This window comes from Corvus moneduloides, chromosome 29 (genome assembly GCF_009650955.1).
Source record: "Corvus moneduloides isolate bCorMon1 chromosome 29, bCorMon1.pri, whole genome shotgun sequence".
Taxonomy (NCBI): Eukaryota; Metazoa; Chordata; class Aves; order Passeriformes; family Corvidae; genus Corvus; species Corvus moneduloides.
The window spans coordinates 2,073,696-2,094,447 of NC_045504.1; the positions used below are offsets into that span (position 1 = coordinate 2,073,696).

Consider the following 20,752-nt stretch of genomic DNA (forward strand, 5'->3'; position numbering starts at 1 on the left):
TCCCTTCCCGTTCACTTTGGCTCCAAACTCTTCATTTTCACGATTTTCCAAATTTTTTTATATTTTTTCCTTTTTGTTGTTGTTTTTTTTTGTCCTTTGTTTTTACAGTTAATCCGCGGGGACCCCGTCCCTCCCCGCCCCACCCTTGGGCAGCCCCCCGACACCGGGGGGGCGGGGGGGAGAGGAGTCACTGTCACCGCTGACCCAGGAGCGGGGGGTTCCCCCCCACCCCCCCGGGGCCGCCTCCCGCACCCCAAAGCATCCAAATAAATAAATAAATCCCAGCGGGAAGAGGAGGGACACGATGTCACCCCCACGCCCCCTGGGCTGGAGTAGGGGAGGGGGCGACCGGACCCCCACCCGTTCCCATAAGGCTCCCGTGGGAATAGCAGCGTCCCCATCCCGCTTTTCCCAACGCTCCCCACGGTTGGATCCAGCCCCCGGCGTGTCCTGGGGAGGGAATCGTGGGGTGCTGTGGGGGCTGCGGGGGTCCCTAACTGTCCCCGTCGCCCTCCTTCAGCTCCTGGCTGTTCTCCACCTCCTCGGGAATATCCTGCATCCTCAGGAAATCTAGAGAAAAACTCCAGGTTAACCCCCCCCAAAATAAGATGGGGACCCCCAGGGTGGGATCTGCTGCCCCTCTCCCAAACGGGGACCCACCTCGGGGGCTGGCGGGGGGGGAGTGGCGGCTCCCCAAGCCCCCCTCATCCTCCAGGAGCACGTCCAGGGTGTCTTCGCCCTCCCTCAGCCGCTCGGGATCGGCGCCCCGGAATTCCAGCTCGTCCCGGGGGCTGGGGAAGGCGGGGGGATGGAACGGGAGGCCGGCGGGGGGGCTGGCGTGGCTCAGCTGGGGGAGGGGAGGGGGAACAGAGGGGAGGGGGTCAGGCCTCATCCCCTGCGCCCCCCCACGCGTGGGGGCTGCGGCCGGACACAACTCGTGTCACACACCACCCCCATCCCTCCCCCTCAGCTCCCCACGGCCCGTGCCCACCCCCCGGTGCCCCCCGGTGCCCCCCGGTGCCCCCCGGTGCCCTGCGCCCACCTGCGGGGGGGTGAAGCTCAGGTACAGCGCATCCCCGGCCGGGAGGCTCCTGCGCCGGGGCTCCGCCGCCCGCCGCCCCCGCGGCCCCGCCGGTGTCCCCCGCGCCTCCTGCAGCTCCCGCTCCAACCGGGACCTCTCCCGCTCGCTGTCCCGCAGCCGCGACTCCAGAGCCGCCGCCTCCTGCGCCCGCTCCTGGCACAGCTGCCGGCAGCGGCTCAGCTCCTCCTGCACCAGCCCGTGCTGCCGCTGCAGCAGCGCCAGCTCCGCCCCGGCGCCCGGCTCCGCGCCCCCGGTCACCGGCACGGCCGGCTGGGAGCCCCGGCGGGGCCGCGGCCGCTGCAGCCCCTCCGGAGGCACCTGCAGCTCCAGCAGCACCTCCTGATGGGTCAGCTGGACCTGCGGAGAGAGAGGGGTCAGAGGGGAAAAAGGGGAAATGGGGATAAAGGGGGGATGGGGTAAGAGGGCTCAGAGGGGAGTGAGAGGAAGGAGAGGAATGGGGAAGGTGAGGAATGGGGGCAGGGGGGAGAAAGGGGGCAGGGAATGGATTTGGGAGCAGGGGGTACCCCCTCGTCCTCCTTCCCGCTGTCTGTCCCCCTGTCCCACCTGGAGCCGCAGCAGGAGCCCGTAGAGGTTCACCAGGCGCTGGTTGATCTCCTGGGGGGGACAGGATTTGGGGGGGTGGGCGGTGAACCCCGAGTGCCCACGCTGGGGGGGAGACACTGAGGCACCACCCACCCACCCCAAAACCCTTTCCTCACCTCCTGGGATCCCCTCGGAGGGACTTGATTCCCATTCCCGTCCTGCGGAGAGAGTGCGGTGACACTGAGGAGCCCAGTGTGGGCTGGGGGGTCCCCAGCTGCCCCCCTGTGCCCCCTCCCCAACTCACCCGCTGCCCAGCATCCGGATCTGCCCGGAATTCCAAGGAGCCGTTGATGCTGCCGGAGTCACCGTCTGCAGGGAGACACTGGGTGAGCCTCAGGGGGGTCCCGGGGGTCCCCCCAACCCAGCACGCCCACCCCCCATCCCCCCTTACTGCTGGTGCTGGGGCTGGGGCAGCTCTCGGCCTCGGGGGGGTTGTTCTGGTTCTGGTCCCGATCCCGATCCCGGGTGCATCCCGTGAAAATCTCCTTCAGGCATTCCACTGTGGGGGAAGGGCAGCGTGAGCCCCTCCCACACGCCGGACCCCTGCCTCAGTTTCCCCATCCAAACATCTCCATCCCAGAGCATCCTGGGGCATCCTGGGGCATCCTGGGGTACCCGTCCCACCCCTTCCCACCCCGGGTCACCCCATCCCGGTGCTCCTGTACCTTCCCGGATGGCGTCATGCAGCAGCACATCCCCGCGGGGGCCCCGGGTGAGGTCCCCAGGGAAGGGGGTCCCGCGGGGGGCCGGGGGAGGCTCAGAGCAGCCGCTGCCCAGCGCCAGCATGTCCGCAAAAATCCCGACCTTCTCCTCCAGCAGCGCCGCGATCTGACGGTCGTGCTGCTCCATCCGCTCTGGAGAGGGGGAGCGGGAATTGGGGGGTCAGCGGGGATGGGGTGGGATGAGCAGGGATGGGGGGACGAGCAGGGATGGGGGGATGAGGCGGGGTGAGGGAACAGGGATGGGCCCCCACCTTTCAGCTTCCGCAAGGACGCTTCAGTCTCCGTCTCAATCAGGGGGAAATCCTGGCGGCTCGGACAGCTGCGAGGGCCGGGATGGGGGGGTCAGAGCCAGGACCCCCCCCCAGCTCCGTCACCCCACATCCATCCCCCTTTCTCCCCCCCAGCTCCCAGCGCCCACCACCACCCACCCTGCAACCACTGGGGGCCCCCCCAGCCCTTCCAAGAGATTCCTGGGAGGGGGGTTCCCGGCCATCCCCAAATTCCCGGGGGCACTCACAGGCTGACGGCCTGCTGGATGACCTTCATCCAGTGGTTGCGGTCATCCCGGGAAGCCGCGTGCACCTCGTACATCTCAGGCGGGGCCGCGCTGATCAGGAACATCCCCTTCTCCTGGTTGGCGATGTCCCGCACGATCAGGTTTTGCAGGGAGATGACGGCCGGCTTGTCCTGCGGGATTGGGAAGCGCTGGGAACTGGGAATGCTGCCCCAGTGGAGCCGCGGTGAGGGTCGGGACGAGGAGGGGGCGGCTCACCAGCATGGGGAAGGTGTATTTCTGGTCCTTCTCTTGCAGGAACACGAGCACGTCCGTCATCAGCAGCACCAGGACGTCTGGAGTGAGCGGGGGTGAGTGGGGGGATTCACCCCGCTGAGCCCCATGGCCCCCCTCCCGAGTCCCAAATTCAGCCGTGGAGAAGAGGGGGTGTCCCAGCATCCTCCCCAATCTCTGGGGACCCCCATTCCACGACAGGTTCCCCGGTATCCCCACCCCCTGCTCCCTGGACGTCCTCCACTCCCATTTCTCCCCTTTCCCCCTGCCGCTTCCCACCTTTGAAGCGCCCGGCCGCCGTTTTCCAGAGCATCCCCCCGCTGTGCACCAGCTTCCTGCGGAGCAGCTCGTCCCTCCCGAACGCTCCGGGGCGGCTATCCCAGAGCAGCGGCACCTTGGCCCGCGGGTCCACGCGCCGGAAAACGTCCCAGAGGCGCCCGCGGAGCTCCCAAGCGTGAACCTCCTCGTCCACGGCCGAGAGCAGCTCCTTCACCAACCGCAGCGCCCGCGACAGGTCCGCGCAGTCCCCCTCGTTGTCTGCGAGCAGGGGCGGGAGGATGGAATTCCAGCGAGGATGGAATTCCGGCGCCGCCCCACAACGTCCCGCGTCGCAGCCGCTTCCCGCAGCCCCTTCCCGCAGCCCCTTCCCGCCCCGGTACCTTTGGAATTCTTGAGGATGCGCTCGATGAGCACGGGGTACTTGGTGATGCGCTGCGTCACCAGCAGGATGCACTCGGGGACGCCGTGGCGGCGGAGGAGGGGGGATCGTGTCACCCGCTGGGGGGACAGGGGGGACACTCCGTCAGCAGGGACCCCCCTCCATCAGTGACCCCCATCAGCAGGGACCCCCCTCCTCCATCAGTGACCCCCCCAGAGCTCAGTTAGGGAGGGACACAAGTTGGGGGAAACTGAGGCACGGATTTGGGAGAAGGGTTTTCCACTGGGGCACAAAGCCTGGAACGCGCAGGGACACCCCCGACCCCCCACCCTGGGGGTCCCTCCAGAGGATGGAGACCCCGATCCCCAGCCCGGGGTCCCCGCGGAGCCCACCCGGATGAACTGCTGGAAGCGCTTGTCCCGGGCCAGCAGGTCCTTGTACTCCTTGAGCGCCTTGGTGTGTTTGCTGCAGAACTCCGCGTAGGCTTTGCGCAGCTGCTCCGCGCTCGGGCCCGAGAACTTGGCAGCGGGAACGACGAGGGGACATCGGTGAGCGCGTCCCCCCCTTTGCCATCCATGGGCATCCCCACACCCCAAAGCATCCCGGTTTCCTGGTATTCCATTTCCTGTCCCCCCACTATCCCCAGGTCCCCCAGCATCCCCACCCCCTGGTACCCCATTTCTTGGCACTGTCATCCCCCAGTATCCCCATTCCCCGGCTCCCAAATCCCCCACTATCCCCACCTCCAGGATCCCCATTCCCCGGTACCCCATTCCCTCGTACCCCCATTTCCCAGTCCATCCTGCCCACCTGGCTGACGAGGATGTCACCGAGGCGGTCGATGACGAAGTTCTTGTTGCTGTCCTGGGCCAGCGATTCCCGGCGCCGCTCCAGGAGCTGGGCCAGGAAGCGCTCGTGGATGTGGCTGAGCTCGTCGAGGCAGGGGAAGATGCGCTGGACAGTGCCGGGGTCCAGCTGCAGCTCCTCCAGCATTGCCCTGCGGAACAGGGCGCCCATGATCTTCAGCGTCCGCACGTGGTGCAGCTCCGTCTGCATCAGCTCTGCGGGGGCACGGCGCGGTCACCTCGGGGACAGGGACAGAACCCCCGCGGACAGGGACAGCACCCCGGCAACAGCACAGAGGGGACAGGAGCCAGGGATGGCCACCCAGCCTGACCGTGTGTCCTCATCGCTGCATCCCTGTCCCTGCATCCCCTGTCCTGTCCCTGTGTCCCCATTCCTGCTTCTCCAACCTCTTCCTGTGTCCCCTGCCCTGTCCCCATGTCTCCCATCTCTGCATCCCCACCCCTACGTCCTGTCCCGCTGTCCCCCGTCCCCGTGTCCCCTCACCGTAGATGACATCCTGACGCTTCATGACGTCCATGCGGTGCTGCTGCAGGAAGCTGTTATCCACTGCCAGGCTCCAGGAATCCGCCTCGAACTCCTTCCCGTCTGCCTCCAGATCGCTCAGCAGCTGGCTCAGGATGACGTCAGGGCCTGCAGGTGACATCGGTGGGATACGGGCTCCCCGTGTCCCTCCCCCGCATCCTCACGTCCCCCCGCGGTGTCCCCACCTTCGTCGATCAGCGACTCCACGGAGAGCGTCCGGTTGCGCATGTTGAGGGAATCCGTGGACTGGGACAGGATCCGCCGGATTCCCAGGGGGGAGTCATCGTTGAACGTCCTGGGGGAGGGGGTGTGACGTGATGGGGACACTGGGGACACCCCCGGATCCCCCTGTCCCCCCGGTTTTCCTGCCCTTACCCCGAGATGTTGGTGGTGGAGACGCTCTTGGAGAGGGACAAAGAGGGGCGGCCGCGGCGGGATCCCAGCAGCGTCTGCCGGAAACTCTCCGAGGGGTAGATGGCGGAATTGGGGCGCTCCCGGATGGCATCTGGGGTGGGGGGACACCGGGGGGTCAGTGCCAGGACCCCCCCCGTCACCCCCCAGGCTGTGCAGGGACAAAGGGAAGGGAAGGGAAGGGAAGGGAAGGGAAGGGAAGGGAAGGGAAGGGAAGGGAAGGGAAGGGAAGGGAAGGGAAGGGAAGGGAAGGGAAGGGAAGGGAAGGGAAGGGAAGGGAAGGGAAGGGAAGGGAAGGGAAGGGAAGGGAAGGGAAGGGAAGGGAAGGGAAGGGAAGGGAAGGGAAGGGAAGGGAAGGGAAGGGAAGGGAAGGGAAGGGAAGGGAAGGGAAGGGAAGGGAAGGGAAGGGAAGGGAAGGGAAGGGAAGGGAAGGGAAGGGAAGGGAAGGGAAGGGAAGGGAAGGGAAGGGAAGGGAAGGGAAGGGAAGCTCCTCCCACTCACTCTTGTTGCGCAGGGACACCGACTGCAGGGCTGAGCTGTTCTTCAGCAGCGCCGCCTTCTGCTGCTGCGGGGGAGCGGAAGCGTCACTGTCCTCGTTTGTCCCCAATTCCCGCATCCCCCCATTCCCTCATCCCCCACAAACCCCTCACCCACCCGGCTCGTGTCACCCACGCTCACCTTCTGCTTCACCTTGGTGCAGTTGGGCAGGGTGTCCTTGCAGCGGTTGTGGATGGTGACGTTGCAGGCTGGGGGACACGGAGAGGTGACGGGGAGGCCACGGGGACCCTCCTGCCACCCTCCCTTCCCCCGGATCCTGGCAGAGCGACGGCAGCAGATGTGGTGGGAATGCGGGTGGATGCGGATCACCAGGCGCTGCCGGAGCTGCAGCTGCCAGGGAGCAGCTGCCCCAACCCCAAGGGCACCGCGCCAGACCGGGGCCACCAGTGCCAGCCCAGGGCCACCAGCGCCAGGGAGCTGGGATGTGCCAGGGTGGAGAAACCATCTCCTGCTCCAGGGCACAAATCCGGGAGGAACCGGGCTCTGGGAATGGGCACTGCGGTGCCCATTGCGGCAAAGCCACCGTGGAAAAGCCACCCCAGAAAAGTCATCTTGGAAAAGCTACCCCAGAAAAGTCATCTTGGAAAAGCCACCGTGGCAAAGTCATCCTGGAAAAGTCATCCTGGCAAAGCCACCCCAAAAAAGCCATCCCAAAAAAAGCCACCCTGGCAAAGCCACTGCGGCAAATCCAATCTGGCAATTCCGCCCCAGCAAAGCCACCCCAAAAAAAGTCATCCCAAAAAAAGCCACCCCAGGAAAAGCCACTGCGGCAAAGCCACCCCGGCAAAGCCGCCATGGAAAAGCCACTCCAGGAAAAGCCACCCTGGCAAAGGCCACTGCGCAAAGCCGTCCTGGCTAAGTTGCCATGGAAAAGCCACCCCAGGAAAAGCCACCCTGGCAAATCCACACCGGAAAAGTCACTGCGGCAAAGCCACCCCGGCCAAGCCACCACGGAAATGTCACCCTGGCAAAGCCACCATGAGAAAGCCACCCTAGAAAATCCATCCTGGCAATTCCATTCCAGCTAAGCCACCCTGGCAAAGGCACCCCACCAAATCCACCCCGGCAAAGCCACTGCAGCAAAGCCACCCCGGAAATTTCAACCTGGAAAAGCCACCCTGGCGATTCTGCCCTTGGCACATCCACCCCAGGAGAGCCATCCTGGCAAAACCAGGATGGGAAAGCCATCCTGGCAAATCCACCCTGGCAAAGCCACTGCAGCAAAGCCACCCTGGCAATTCCGCCCTGGCAGAGCCAACCTAGCAAAGCCTCACCATCATGTCCACCCCAGCCATGCCACCCGGGCAAAACCATGAAGGAAAAGCCACCCTGGAAGAGCCATCCCAAAAAAGCCACTGCGGCAAAGCTACCCTGGCAACTCGGCTCTGGAAAAGCCACCCCAGCAATGCCACCCTGGCAAAGCCACTGCAGCAAAGCCACCGTGGCATTTCTGCCCTGGCAAAGCCAAGCTGGAAATGCCAACCTGGCAAAGCCACCCCGGTAAAGCCACCCACCCCAGCAATGCCACCGCGGATCGCCACGGCACATCCCCCCTGGCAAATCCCCCTTGGCACCCCCCTCCCCTGGCACATCCACCTGGAATATCCCCCCCGGCTCCCCCCTGGATCCCCCGGGCACTCACTGGGACACACGAGCGCTTCCTTGGCCGTGATGCTCTTGTTGCAGGCGAAGCACATGGTCATGCCGGACACGGAGATGGTGGTGAAGAGGTGCCCGTTGGTGTAACGCGCGTCCTTCTCCTTCCCTTCCTTCATCCTCTCCTTATCCTTGCCCTGCCCGGACAGCGGCACCGGACGCCTGACGGGGCTGCGGCATCGCGGCCGCCCCCCGGCCCCCCCCGCCGGTCTCGGGACGCGGCTCATGGCTGCGGGGAGCCGGGCGGGCTGCGGGAGCGGCCGGTCCCCCGTGGGGTCGGTGGGGAGCCCGGAGGATGGGGAGAGAGCACCCCGCTCCCTGCGCTCGCTCCCGCTTCCCAGCATCCCGTCTCCACGGCAACCGGAGGCTGCGGGAGAGATCCCCCCCGCCCCGGCACGGCCCCCCCGGCGCCAGCCCCAATGGGGACGGGGTGCGGGGGCGCAGCCGGGGGTGACGCTGCCCCGTGGGGGTTGGGGACATCGTCCTGCACCCCCCCCCCCCCCCGGTCCTATTTTTAGCCAAATTGAGGGGTTTCACCCTTTTTCGCCCCAAAACGGGGGGTCGGGAGATGGCTGAGCCCCTACGGGGATGGTTTTGGGGGGGGAGTGGGGGTCGGTTTGGGTTTCCCGCATGGAAAAGGGGAGCGAGCCGGTGTCACCCCGAGTGTCCCCGTGCTCGCCTCGGACCCCCCCCCGCCCCACGGGCCCCCACGGGCACAGAGAGGCCTTTGTGCCCCCCCTCGCCACCCCCGCGGCCCAGGCAGTGCCTGGCACCGGCGCTGAGCCCGGCGGGTCGGGGCACTTGGGGCGCCCACCAACAGCCCCCCAAAACGGCGGCGCTTCGGGACCCCCCAGTTCCCCTTCCCAAACACCGGTCCCAACGCCAAAGGGGGTCGTCCCTGCTCCCGACCCCCCCTTGAGGGCGGGGAGAGGCTGAGGGACCCCCGGGAGGAGCCGAGGGACCCTTGGGGGAGGCCGGGAGAGGGGGAAGGGAGATGGGGAAGAACAGGGGGGGCGGCCATGGGGCAGGAGTGGGACCCCACGGACAGGAGTGGGACCCCTCGGGACACCAGCGGGACCCTGCAGATCAGGACTGGGACCCCTCGGAGCAGGCGTGAGACACCAGTGGGACCCCGCGGATCGGGACTGGGACCCCACGGACAGGAGTGGGACCCCACGGGACACCAGCGGGACCCCGCGGATCGGGACTGGGACCCCTCGGAGCAGGCGTGAGACACCAGTGGGACCCCGCGGATCGGGACTGGGACCCCGCGGACAGGAGTGGGACCCCACGGGACACCAGTGGGACCCCGCGGATCGGGACTGGGACCCCACGGACAGGAGTGGGACCCCACGGGACACCAGCGGGACCCCGCGGATGGGGACTGGGACCCCTCGGAGCAGGCGTGAGACACCAGCGGGACCCCGCGGATCAGGACTGGGACCCCACGGACAGGAGTGGGACCCCACGGGACACCAGTGGGACCCCGCGGATCGGGACTGGGACCCCTCGGAGCAGGCGTGAGACACCAGCGGGACCCCGCGGATCAGGACTGGGACCCCACGGACAGGAGTGGGACCCCACGGGACACCAGTGGGACCCCGCGGATGGGGACTGGGACCCCTCGGAGCAGGCGTGAGACACCAGCGGGACCCCGCGGATCAGGAACGGGACCCCCGGTGTCACCCCGCGTCCCCGGTCCCGGGCGGGGGTCCCGGGGGGGCTCACCCGCTCTCGGCTCAGGGGTCCCTCCGCCTCCCCGTCGGCCGGGAACGGGGCGCAGGAGCAGCAGCACATCCCGAGCCCCCCGAGCCCCGACCCCCCCGGGCCCCGGCGGCGCCTCCGGCCGCGACATCAGCCGCGACATCGGCCGCGACATCCGCCCCGCGCGCGATTGTTCCCGCCCGCTTGTTTGTTTTCCTTTGATTTTTTTTCCCCCTTGGCTCCGCCGGTTTTGTTTGTTTTTCTTTTCTTTTCGTCCGTTTTTTGTTCGTTTCTTTTCTTTCCCCCTCCCTTTATTTGCTTTCTTTTCTTTTTCTTTCATTTTGTGCTTTTTTTCTTGGCTTTCCCTTTATTCTTTTCGCCCTTTCCCCCCTATTTTTTTCCTTTTCCTTTTCTCCACTTTCTTTCCTTTATCTTTCTGCTTTTCTTTCCTTTTCCACCCCCGATTTTCTTTTCTTATCTTTTTTCACCCCTTTTCTTACCGCTTCCCCCCTTTTTTATCGTTTTCCCTTTTTTATGCTTATTTTCCTTTTTTCACTGCATTCTCCTTTTTAACAGATTTTTCCGTTTTTCCACCGCTTTCCCCCCTCTTTTTTCCTTCTTTCCCCCCCCGCTTATTTTCCCTTTTTTTTCCCACACTCTATTTTCCTTTTTTCTCCGCTTTCTCCCACCCCCCCCCCCCCCCGCAATTTTTTCTCTCTTTTTTTGGACCGTTTTTCTTCCTTCCCCCCCCCCCCTTTCCCAGCTTTTCTCCCTTCCCGATTTCCGTGTTTTCCTCCCCGTTTTGGGCCCCCCCCCGTCTCTCCCCCCCTCCCCGAAGGAAACCGAACCGCGCCAGACAAAGGCGGGAGCCGCGGCCGCTTCCTGCTCCCTCCCCCCCCCCAGCCGCTGCCCCCGCCCGGCCTGGGAACCCCCCCCACCAGCCTGGGGGTCTCTACCGGGACCCCCCCTCACAAAACCCACAGGGGAAGGGGGGGGGGGGGGGTTCACACACGCGCAACCGGCGCCGCCTCCCAAAAAAAACCCTGGGAGAATTTTGGGGGGGTGGGGGTGTCCCGCACCCCCTCACCCTTCTGTAGAGGGAGGGGACAGCACCGCGGGTTTGGGGGGGTCACGGCGCGCCCCTGAGGGGGGGGGGGGAATTTGGGGGACACGAAGCCCTAAAGACTCCGGGGAGGGAGTGGGGGGGAAGAGGGGAGCGGCTGCGCACCCCCAAACCCCCCCAGCAGTGGAGACCCCAACACAAAGATCCCCCCCAGCCCCCCCAGCGCGCCCCCAAACCCCAACCGCGCCGCCACAAACCGGGGGTGCCGGGACACGCGGCTGCTCCGTGCGGGGAATTTCAGTGCTTTAAATAGAGACGGGGCTTTTCGGGTTCCTCTTCCGGCCCGGGGCCCCCTCCAGGCCCGAAAACTCCGCGCGGAGCTCGGGAGGAGTTTTTGGGGTGCTGTCAAACCCCCTCGGGGCCATCCACACCCTAAAAACGGCATCGGGTGTGAAGGGAGGAACCCCCCGCCCCAAAACCGACAGAGGTTTGATGGAGCTGAACCCCGAAACGGCGTCACGGAGCTACTGGGGATGAGCCGCCCCCCACACACACCCCCCCCCACACTTTTTGGGGGCAGTTCCCTCCTTTTTGGGGACGGTCCCGCCGCTCTTTGGGGACGGCCCCCCCCTCTTTGGGGTAGCCCCCCCCTCCTGCCACCCCGGCGTCGAACAAAGCCACCGCCGAGGCAACAAAGACCCCGCTGGGCCGGGACGGGAAACACGGGGGGACCCCCAGCAGTTCCTCCCCCACCAAAAAAAACAGCGGGTGACCCCCCCCAACCCCCCCCCGACACCCCCAAATTTGCCCCCTCGGAGGTTTGAAGCCGCCGGGTTTAGGGGCGCAGCTGAGGAGGGGAGATCTGGGATAGCGGGACCCCCCTGTGCTGTTTTGGGGGGCTCCAGGGAGGGCGACGGGGGGGGTCAGGAGCTGCCCCCCCCAAAAAGCAGGAGGGGATCCCCCGTAAAGCCGCGGGGGGGGGTGGCGGGGGGGTCCCCACATGTCCCATCCCAGCCGGGCACGGCGGGGTCCCGCTGCCTTCGAGGATCCCCCTGGGTGCCGACCCCTCCGCGGGGGGGTCCCCCCGACCCCTCAACCCCTCTAACCCCCCCCGGCCCTGGGTGGGGCGAAAATCTCTCGGACGAAACTTTCTTTAAACAAAAAACCCCATTTCTCCCCCGCCCTCCGGCGGCGCAGGGACCGACAACCACTTCCCCCTTCCACAAAACCACCCCCGACCCTCTCCCCAAAACCACCCCCGAACCCCCCCAAAACCACCTCCTGACCCCCCCAAACCCCTCCCCGGGGTGGGAGCACCCCCAGACTCCTCACCCCCCCCGCCCGCTGCCCGTAGGGCTCAGGCCCGACCAACTCAGTGCACCCAAGAGCGGTGGGGACGGGGGGAGCGGCGGCTCCGGGGTCCCCCCCCCCCAAAAAAAAATCACAATTTTGGGGTAAACTGAAGCTCGGGAGGGGGCACAGAGCTTTGCCCCCCTCTCCCCCCCCCCGTAGGGCGGCCTTGCCCGAGCACGGCGGGCACACAAAGCCCCGCAGCGCCCGCGGGGCACCCCCCGTGCCCCCCCCGGCCGGCGTTTCGCCACGCCGGCATTGCCACATGCTCGGGCCCCCCCGCACCCCCCCGGTCACGGGAGTCGGAGCCGCGGACGCGCTCCCGGAGCGCTCCGTGCCTCAGTTTCTCCATCCCCGACCTCTCCCCCTCCGCCCCCGCCGGGCTTTGTCTCCATGGGGAGCGATAAAATTGAGGTGGGGGGGGGGTCCCTAAAACTTCTCCCCCCCGCTCGGCAGGAGGGGAAGGCGACTTCCTCATCCTCATCCTCATCCTCGCGTCACCCAAAGCTCCTCGGAAAGGAGGATGAGGAAGAGTCGGGGGGAAGTTTGGGGCGGCGGAGAAGTTGGGAGGGGGGGGGGAAACGCGGGGGTCCCCGGAGCTGCGGGGGGGTGCGGGCAGGGGGTCATTGTTCCTCCGGCACCCCCCGATGCACAATGGGGAGCAGCTGGGGGGGGCCCTCGCCCCCTCCCCGCCCTCCGCCCCCTCCCACCGGGACCCCCGAGGCGTGGAACCCCCCCCTCCCCCGCCTCTACGAGCATCACCCCGCGCCCCCCAAAAACCCCCCAAGCCCCCTTCCCCCCCCCGCCCCGGCTGCGTGGGGAAGGGCAGAGCCCCCCCCAAGTCGGGGTGACCCCTCCCTCCCCCCCAAACAGGAGCGGGGAGGGAAAAGCCCCCCCACCCCAAAAGAGGAGCTGGAAAAGGGGAGACCTCGCTCGGGGGGGGGCTGCGCTCGCCGGGACCCACCTTGGCGCGATCGCTCCTGTGTCGCGACAGCGACTCGATACGGGACATAATCCAGGGAGCGCTCCCGGCTCCCTCCCGGTGCTCCCGGTCCTTCCCGGTGCCCTCCCGGTGCCCTCCCGGCTCTTTCCTGGCTCTTTCCCGGCTCCTTCCCGGTCCCTCCCGGTGCTCCCGGTCCCTGCCCGGTCCCTGCCGGTCCCGCCCCCCGGGGGCGGGCCGCGCCGCCCCCCGGCCTCGTGCTGCCCGCGGGGCCTTTGTTCGCGCGGGGTCCCCGGGATCCAGCCGGGAACCCCGGGATCCAGCCGGGATCGGCCTCCCGGGGGACCGGCATCCCGAGGGATCGGCACCCCCGGGACCGGCACCCCCGGGATCAGCATCGCCGGGATCAGCATCCCAGCGCCCCGAGGGATCAGCACCCCCGGGATCAGCATCCCCGGGATCAGCACCCCCGCGATCAGCCCCGTGCTGTCCTCCGGGATCGGTACCCCAGCATCCCACGGGATCGGCTCCCAAGCATCCCAAGGGATCAGGCTTTGGAGTCAGCCCAGCTCTGGCCGCCCCACCGCAGCATCCCGAGGGTCTGGATCCCAACATCCCAGAGGGATCAGCTCCTGCAGCCACAGCCCGGCATCCCTTGGGTTTGGTGTCCAGAGACATCATGGATCACCACCCAGCATCCCTTGGAATCCGTCCCCGGAGTCCCCTCGGATCACGCCCGGCGTCCCTCGGGATCGTTCCTCGGAGCCCCCCCTGCTCCGGCCCCAGCACCCCGGATGTGGCCCCAAGTCCAGCCCTTCCTCTCCCGTGCCTCAGTTTCCCCCCTCGCACACTCCCTGGAAACCCCTGACCTTCGGGAACACCCCCCTCCCATCCCAGGGTGACACCGCAGCTGGAATCCCGAAAGGAAGCAGCAAATCCCATCGGATTCCACCCCTCCCAAAGCCCCCGAGCTCTGGATACCCCCAAAGCGCCTTTTTGGGGTGACACAAATCCCAACCCTGTTCTCCTCCGTTTCGGGGCTTTTATCTCCCAACTGCACCAAATCCAGGCTGGACCCTTCCCGGGAAAGCCGCTCCACGGGTGCTGGCACTTCCCTAGGGATGGACAGTTGGGATAAAGGCGCTATTTTGGGGAAATGTTGCTTTTTTCCCTTAAAATAGCAGCTTGGGAGAGGCCCTGGCACCAGGAGCTGTGTTGGCCTCACCCGGTTGAACATTAACTCCACTGGGATAAGCCGGGATTTATCAGATCAATCCCGCTCCCGGCCCGAGATAACGCTCCAGGGTCCCGGCTGCGGCTTTTTGGGGATCCCAAAGTCTCCGATTGTCACCTGGGGAGCCCCAGGACAAAGCCACGCACCCCGTTCCGGGATGCAAGCGGCTCCTTAGGGAATAATCCTTGATCCCGCATTCCCGAGCCCGGCAGCACCGAGGGGATGGGAACAGGAGCGACGCCGGCAGCGCTGGGATTAATGGATAACCAGGAAAAGCCACCGGTGCCATGGAGAGGTGTCACCATTCCCGGCTGCCTCGGTTTCCCTATGGAAAACAGCGCCGGTGCAAAGGGAATAGCGGGGCTGGTGCCGCATCTGGCCCCACAAATCCCATGGGACAGGGATGGGATGCACCCACGGAGGGTGGGATGGCCGTTCCCCGGGAAGAGGAAAAGTTGGGATCCAGGAAAACATCCAAAACGCCAAGGCCAGGGTCGCAGCGGATCCATGGAAGCGGCTGGGCCTCGTTTCTGACTCATTCCCGACTCATTCCCCACTCATTCCCGGCTCCTTCCCGGGCTCGTTCCCGGCCTGCCGAGGCTGGATTTTAATTAAATTGCGGATTTTAATTAACTCCTGGTCACCAAAGTGGAATCAAACCCTCGGGGGCCCCCGCAGCAGGAGAGGACGTGGTCAGACCCCCCCCCTTTCACCCACATTCCCGATTCCTCATTTCCTCCCGGACACACCCGGGGCCGCGATTCACTTCTGCTCCCTTCTCTCCGGCCGTTACCCCAAAACAGCCCCAAAACCATGGAAGGAACCCCCGGAGAGGCCTCCGGATGCTCCAGAGACGACCACAGCGGGTCCGGTGCCTCTTCCCACGTGGATCCGGCACTGGAAAACCCCACGGAGGCCGAGGGGAAGCGACGGCTCAGCCAGGAAAACTCCGGAAGGAAGGAAACGGGATGGGGGGGGGGAGGGGGGGTCCGGCTGCAGGAGACCCCCCGGAGTCACCCCAACACCGGCCCCTCCCCAAAACTTCCCACCGGGAATCGGCGATCTGGGGGCGTCTCCCCCACACTCCGCAGCTCCCCCCGGGCCCCTCCGTTCATCCCCGGCCTCGGGGGGGGGGGGGGGGCGACGCGGGGACCCCCCCAGGACCCCTGGGGTGGCCGTTCCCACGGGTGGAGCCCCCCAAAGGGGCCCCGACGGGCCCCCCCCCCCCTCCCCGGTGCAGGATTTTTATTTCTTCCCGAAATAGCCTTTTCGGGAAGAATCATTTCTTCCACATCGCGCTTTTCCAGCCGGGATCGACCCCCTTCCCATCCCCATCCCGACACAGAGCCGGAGCCCCCCCCCCCCCCCTTTCCAGCGCCCCCCCAACTTCCAGGCGCCTTTTCCCTACAAAACCCCAACCATCCTAATAAACATCCCAACGAATCCCGGATTTCAGCCCGCCGCGGCCCTGCAGGGATGTCGGGATGAGGCTGGAGCCATCCCGCCGGGCGGTTCCGGATGCCGCGGCTGTTCCAGGCGAGATTTGGAGCCGGGAGTGGGGTGCGGGGCCCCCCCAGATGGGAACAGCTGGCGGCTAATCCGGCGGGAAGAGCGGGAGGAGGAGCGGGAGGAGGAGGAGGAGGAGGTCGGGGATTAACGGCTCCGAATGGCGGCGAATCGGGGCCGCCCGGGGGGGGCCGAGCGGGGTTTGGCCCCCCCCAAAACCGGCCTGGGGTGGCAGCCACGGGGACAAAGCCAGCGCCGGCCGCTGTGTCCCTTCGTGCCTCAGTTTCTCCCCCGAGCTCCCCGAAATGGGGGTGAGGAGAGGGGGGTCACCAAAGCGCCCCAGGAACGGGCGGGAGATGGGAAACTGAGGCACGGGAGGGGAAGGAGCTGGAGGAAAACATTCCCGAGGAAGGGATGGCCGCAGGAAAGGCCGGGATGAGCCGGGAGGGATCCGCTTGGGATCCCTTCCTTGAGCACATTCCACGTCTTCCTCTTTTTTAGATCCCAAAGTCTGGAAAACAGCGAGGGACGGAGCCGGGAAACTGAGGCACGGCGGAGCATCCATGAACCCATCCCGTTATCCCGTTATCCCGTCATCCCGTTATCCCGTTATCCCGCTATCCCGTTGTCCCGCTATCCCATCCCGCCGCGCCCCGCGCAGCCGCTCCCACCCCCCGCTCCCGTTTTTCCCTACCTTTGTCTTCCCGGTCATCCTGCGGATGAAGCTGAGGGTCCTGTCCAGGGGGGTCCCTTCCCGGCCCGGAGGGGTCCCCACCTCCCCCGCCAGCCGCTCGCCGCTCCCGGCGCTGCAGGAGGAGGATCCCGCTGGACAATCCCGCTGGACAAACCCGCTGGACAATCCCGCTCTGTCCCCGCCGGGAACGGGGAGGAGCGTGCGTGTCCCCTCCCCGCTCCCAGCTGGGCCACCACAGAGCCCCCTCTGTCCCCCCCCCGAGCCCCCTCTGTCCCCTTCCGGGCCCCCCCCCCGTGTCTCTGCCCCTCGATTTGGGGAGCGGGGAGGGGGTCGCGGGTTTCGGGGGGGGGCAGCCCCGAGTTTTGGGGGGGGGGGGGGGATTTCCTCCTGTCCTGGGTGGTTCTGGTTCCTTGGGGACACCCTCAGAGGGGGACAAAGCTCCCTTGGAGGGGCCAAATCACGCCGTGGGGGGGGACACAAGCCACGCTGGGAAGGGGACAAACCACCCTGGATGGGGACAAATCCACTTCGGAGGGGACAAATCCACTTCGGAGGGGACAAGCCACCCTCGAGGGGGGATAAGATGCCCTCGGACGGGGACAAATCGCCTTCAGAGGGGGACGAGCCACCCTTGAAGGGGGACGAGCCTCATCCTCTGCGGCGCGGTGGTTCAGGCCAGCGTGTCCCCACCCCTGTCCCCATCCCTGTCCCCGCTCGTCCCCGCGGGGCTCCCGGCCAGCCCCCGGCGTGACGATTCCCGGGAACAACGGCCCTAATGAGGACGGGAATGAGCTGTGACAGGAGCGGGGAGGGGACGGGACAGTGCGGGGCCAGGAGGGGGCCAGGGCAGGGACAGGAGGGAACACGGAGAGGGACAGGGAGGGGACTCACCCTCTGACCAGGCTCTGCTGGGAGGAGAACGGGGGAATTTCGGCAGCTGGAAAAGGGAAAAGGAATTTTGAAAGGGCCGCGAGGAGCTGCCGGGGGCGAAGGGAAGGGGGGGGGAGGAGGGGCCGTAATTAACTGCGGTGGCAGCGCCATCGATTTTGGGTCGTTGCCGGGGAGGTCGGAGCAGGGACAGCGCCGGGAGGACACGAGGGTCCTTGGGGGGGCAGGGGTGGGGGGACAGACTCACCCTCCTCGCCGGGGACACTGACGATGACACCGAGCGACGCGGATTTGGAGCGGGACCAGCCCCGGGAGCGGGGCCCGGCCCGGGGCGCCGGGAGCCTCCGCGCGTCCTCCTGCCAGAGGGGACGGGGACAGTGGCACTGCCACCCTCAGCGGCCCCGGCACGGTCCCTGCCCGACATTGGTCCCCAAAAGGAAGCTGCTCCCAGGGGAAAGGGTTGGGAAGGAGCGTCGTGGTCCCAAAGATACTCGGGACAGTGGCAAAGCCACTTGTGGTGATGGCAAAGCCACCCAGGATGATGGCAAAGGCACAAGGACAATGACAAAGCCATCAGGACCGTGGCAAAGCCACTCAAGATGACGACAAAGTCACTCAGGACAATGGCAACCCCCCAGGACAATGGCAAAGGCACCCTGGATGACGGCAAAGCCACTCAAAACGATGACAAGGTCACCTAAAATGATGGCAAAGCCACCAGGACGATGACAAAACCACTCGGGGTGATGACAAAGCCACCAGGACGATGACAAAGCCACCCAAGATGATGGCAAAACCACCAGGATGCCACTTTCTCACAGCCATCCCCTCTCCGGGGGTCCCCACTCCCCTCCCGGCTCAGGTGGGTGCTGGGTGACCCCCGAGGTGACAGGAGGGTCCCACCTGTGCCCGCTTCACATCGGCCTCGTCCTCCTCGTCCTGGGAGAGCAGCGAGTCCAGGTCATCGCTGCTGTGGACCAGGGGGGCTCTCCGGGGGTCCCGGCGGCGCCGGCAGAGCCCCCCCAGCTGCTCCGTGCTGGAGCCGAGCTCGGGGCTCTCGCTGGTGGAGGGGGGGGACACAGGGACCTTCAGCTGGGGGGACACCCCAAAACCAGGACCCGTCCCCGAGGGGTGAGCAGGAATTTGGGGGTGTCCTCAGTGAGGCAGGGATGCACGGAGGGTCTCAATCCATGGATTTAGAGGGCTCAGGGACACAGGATGGTCCTTGACCCCTGGGTTTGGGGGTCTCGGGATGGGGGAACAGGGACATGGGAGGTTCCCACGCCTGGATTTGGGGGTGTCGGGATGGAGGACAGGGACATGGGAGGTTCCCACGCCTGGATTTGGGGGTCTCGGGATGGGGGACAGGGACATGGGAGGTTCCCACGCCTGGATTTGGGGGTCAGGGTTGGGGGGGGGGTGGTGACACGGGGGTCCCCCCTACCTGAGCTGGTCATAGCCGGGGATCCCCCGCGGCTCCTTGCCCGGTTCCCAGCTGTGCCGGCGGAAAGGATCCAGGGAGCCGCGGAGCGTCCTGGATCTCCGCAGGGACACCCCGGGAAATCGCTCTTCCTCCTCCTCCTCCTCCTCCTCCTCCTCCTCCTCCTCATCCCAGGCCGTGCCAGGCTCCAGGACGGACACACAGCGGCGCCTCGGGGGCGCGACCCCCGCGGGGACCCCCCCGCAGGGCCTCAGGGTGATGTCGGGGGGCTCCAGGATGTGGGGGGGCTCCAGGATATGGGGGGGCTCCCGGTGCCGCTCAGGGCCGGACGCTGTGGGAAGGGGACGCGGAGGGGTCGGGGAGGGGGCTCAGCCCGGCCGTGAGATGAATTTGGGGGGGTCTCAGCCGAGCCCTGCGCCCCCTCCCCGCCCCTCCGGAGCAGGGGGGGACATTCCCATTCCCGGCTGTGTCCCCGCGGCGCTGGAGGGTCCCCAAACCCCCCCGGGGGGGGAAAATGGGACACTCAAAGCCCCCCACCCCGAGGTCGAGCTCTCCTGGTTACTCATTAAACTCACAAGAATTTAACCGGGATGAGAGCGGCTGGGAAGGGGGATGTGGAGCAGGAATGGGAATGGGAATGGGAATGGGGCCCTCCTGCCACAGGGGGACCCCGCAAGGACGCAGCTCATCCAACCCCCAAAAATTCCCACCTCCTGAGGGGAGGGATAACCCCCCCCCCCCCCGGACCTCGGGAGAGGGGGCTCAGGGGGCTTTGAGGGATCTGGGTTTAGTCCAGGGAGCAGCTGGGATCTGGGATGGGACCTTGGATGGGATCTGGGGTGGATTTGGGATGGGCCGGGAGGGGTTGTGGGATGGGAATAGGGAGAGATTTGGGGTGGGATCTGAGATGGGATCTGAGCAGGTTTTGGGGTGAGATCTGAGATGGGATCTGGGGGATTTCAGCTTGGCCGTGGCCCCCCTAAAAGGCCACGTGAGACTTGGAAACTCCTGGGAATCTCGACACCCTTCCCGAAATCCCGACATCCCCTGAGAATCCCAACATCTCTCCCAGAACCCCGACACCCCCCGAGCATCCCAACCTGGCTGCTCCTGCTTGGACCGCGTCCTCCCTTCCTTGCCCTGATCCAGGTGGATCCCGGGCTGCTCCCAGTGGATCCTCCCGATCCCCGTGCCCCATCCCATGGCTCCGGTCCCACAATCCCCAAATCCCGACACCATTCCCGGGCTGGCATCTCCTGCCCTGACCCTGGCCAGACTCACCCCGCTGGGGACAGGGAGGGGACTGGGATGAGCTGGGATGAGCTGGGATGAGCTCAGCCGTTTTCCTGTTTTTACATTCCCAGCCCGGTCAGCTGATAAATAAAAAAAAAAAAACCCCGCTTTCCTTTGTGGATCTGCCCTTGGATCTGCCGGGGATCGGCCGCAAACGTGGAATAAGAAATAAATAAATATGGAATCCTAAAAAAATGCCGAGCGGAGCGTGGCCACCGCTCCAGGGCAGCTCCCGCTGGGAAAACCTCTTCCCAGAAATCCGCGAGCCTCCGGAGATTTTGGGGCTCCCGGGCTCATCCAGGTGCCCAGAAAAGCAACCGGGATGCCCGGGAACTTCCCAGAACCAGTTGGGAACCTCAGGATGCTCCGGAGCAGGGAGATGGCTGGGAAAGGGACGGGATCCTGGAGCAGCTCCCCCCAAATCCTGACCCTGGGGGCAGCCCCCGAAATGTTGGTGGAGAGCGGCCGGGAGTCGCTGCTCGGGCGGGTTTGGATCCCGGATGGGATGCGGGAACAGCGGGATAACGGCGCAGCTCCCAGGACGGGGATTTTGGGGAGCTGGGAACGGCCAAACTCATCCTTGGAGTGGAGCGGGTCGGGATCAGGTGTCCCCAATCCCGGGGGGAGGGCACCGCGGGTGCCACCGCACCCCATCCCACTCTTCCCAGCATCTCTTGGGACCCAGCCGGAATTCCCGCTTGGATTCCCGCTCCAGAAGAGGAAGCGCGGAGCCATCGCGGTGCCGGAGGGGCTCGGAGCCGGGGGTGACGCGGA

General features: G+C 66.2%; 2 protein-coding genes across 7 annotated transcripts; one reads left to right on the forward strand and one right to left on the reverse strand.

Annotated features, from left to right (window-relative positions):
* Nucleotides 1-48: 48 nt before the first annotated feature.
* Nucleotides 49-16,438, reverse strand: ARHGEF2 (Rho/Rac guanine nucleotide exchange factor 2). 6 transcript variants are annotated; one of them, XM_032093105.1, is made up of 23 exons: nt 12,947-13,110; nt 10,890-11,064; nt 7,852-8,002; nt 6,330-6,397; nt 6,153-6,216; nt 5,616-5,745; nt 5,426-5,535; nt 5,202-5,348; nt 4,662-4,912; nt 4,244-4,369; nt 3,853-3,970; nt 3,473-3,730; nt 3,179-3,255; nt 2,924-3,093; nt 2,658-2,725; nt 2,350-2,538; nt 2,076-2,183; nt 1,929-1,993; nt 1,801-1,842; nt 1,646-1,696; nt 1,043-1,438; nt 661-847; nt 49-570 (listed from the first exon to the last, which is right to left on the reverse strand). In XM_032093105.1, the coding sequence occupies exons 3-23, from the start codon at nt 7,982-7,984 to the stop codon at nt 494-496; spliced, it is 2,835 nt and encodes a 944-aa protein (XP_031948996.1). In that variant the 5' UTR covers nt 7,985-8,002; nt 10,890-11,064; nt 12,947-13,110; the 3' UTR covers nt 49-493. The 6 variants fall into 6 exon arrangements, with proteins under 6 accessions (XP_031948996.1, XP_031948993.1, XP_031948992.1 ...); XM_032093102.1 differs by lacking the exons at nt 10,890-11,064; nt 12,947-13,110 and adding an exon at nt 16,357-16,438; XM_032093101.1 differs by lacking the exon at nt 10,890-11,064 and having other exon boundaries at nt 6,153-6,213; nt 12,947-13,111.
* On the forward strand, nt 15,527-17,206 carry LOC116436217 (translation initiation factor IF-2-like). The gene is made up of 2 exons (XM_032093257.1): nt 15,527-15,973; nt 16,164-17,206. Exons 1-2 carry the CDS (start codon nt 15,823-15,825, stop codon nt 17,105-17,107), a joined length of 1,095 nt encoding a protein of 364 aa, XP_031949148.1. The 5' UTR covers nt 15,527-15,822; the 3' UTR covers nt 17,108-17,206.
* The last annotated feature ends 3,546 nt before the right edge of the window (nt 17,207-20,752 follow it).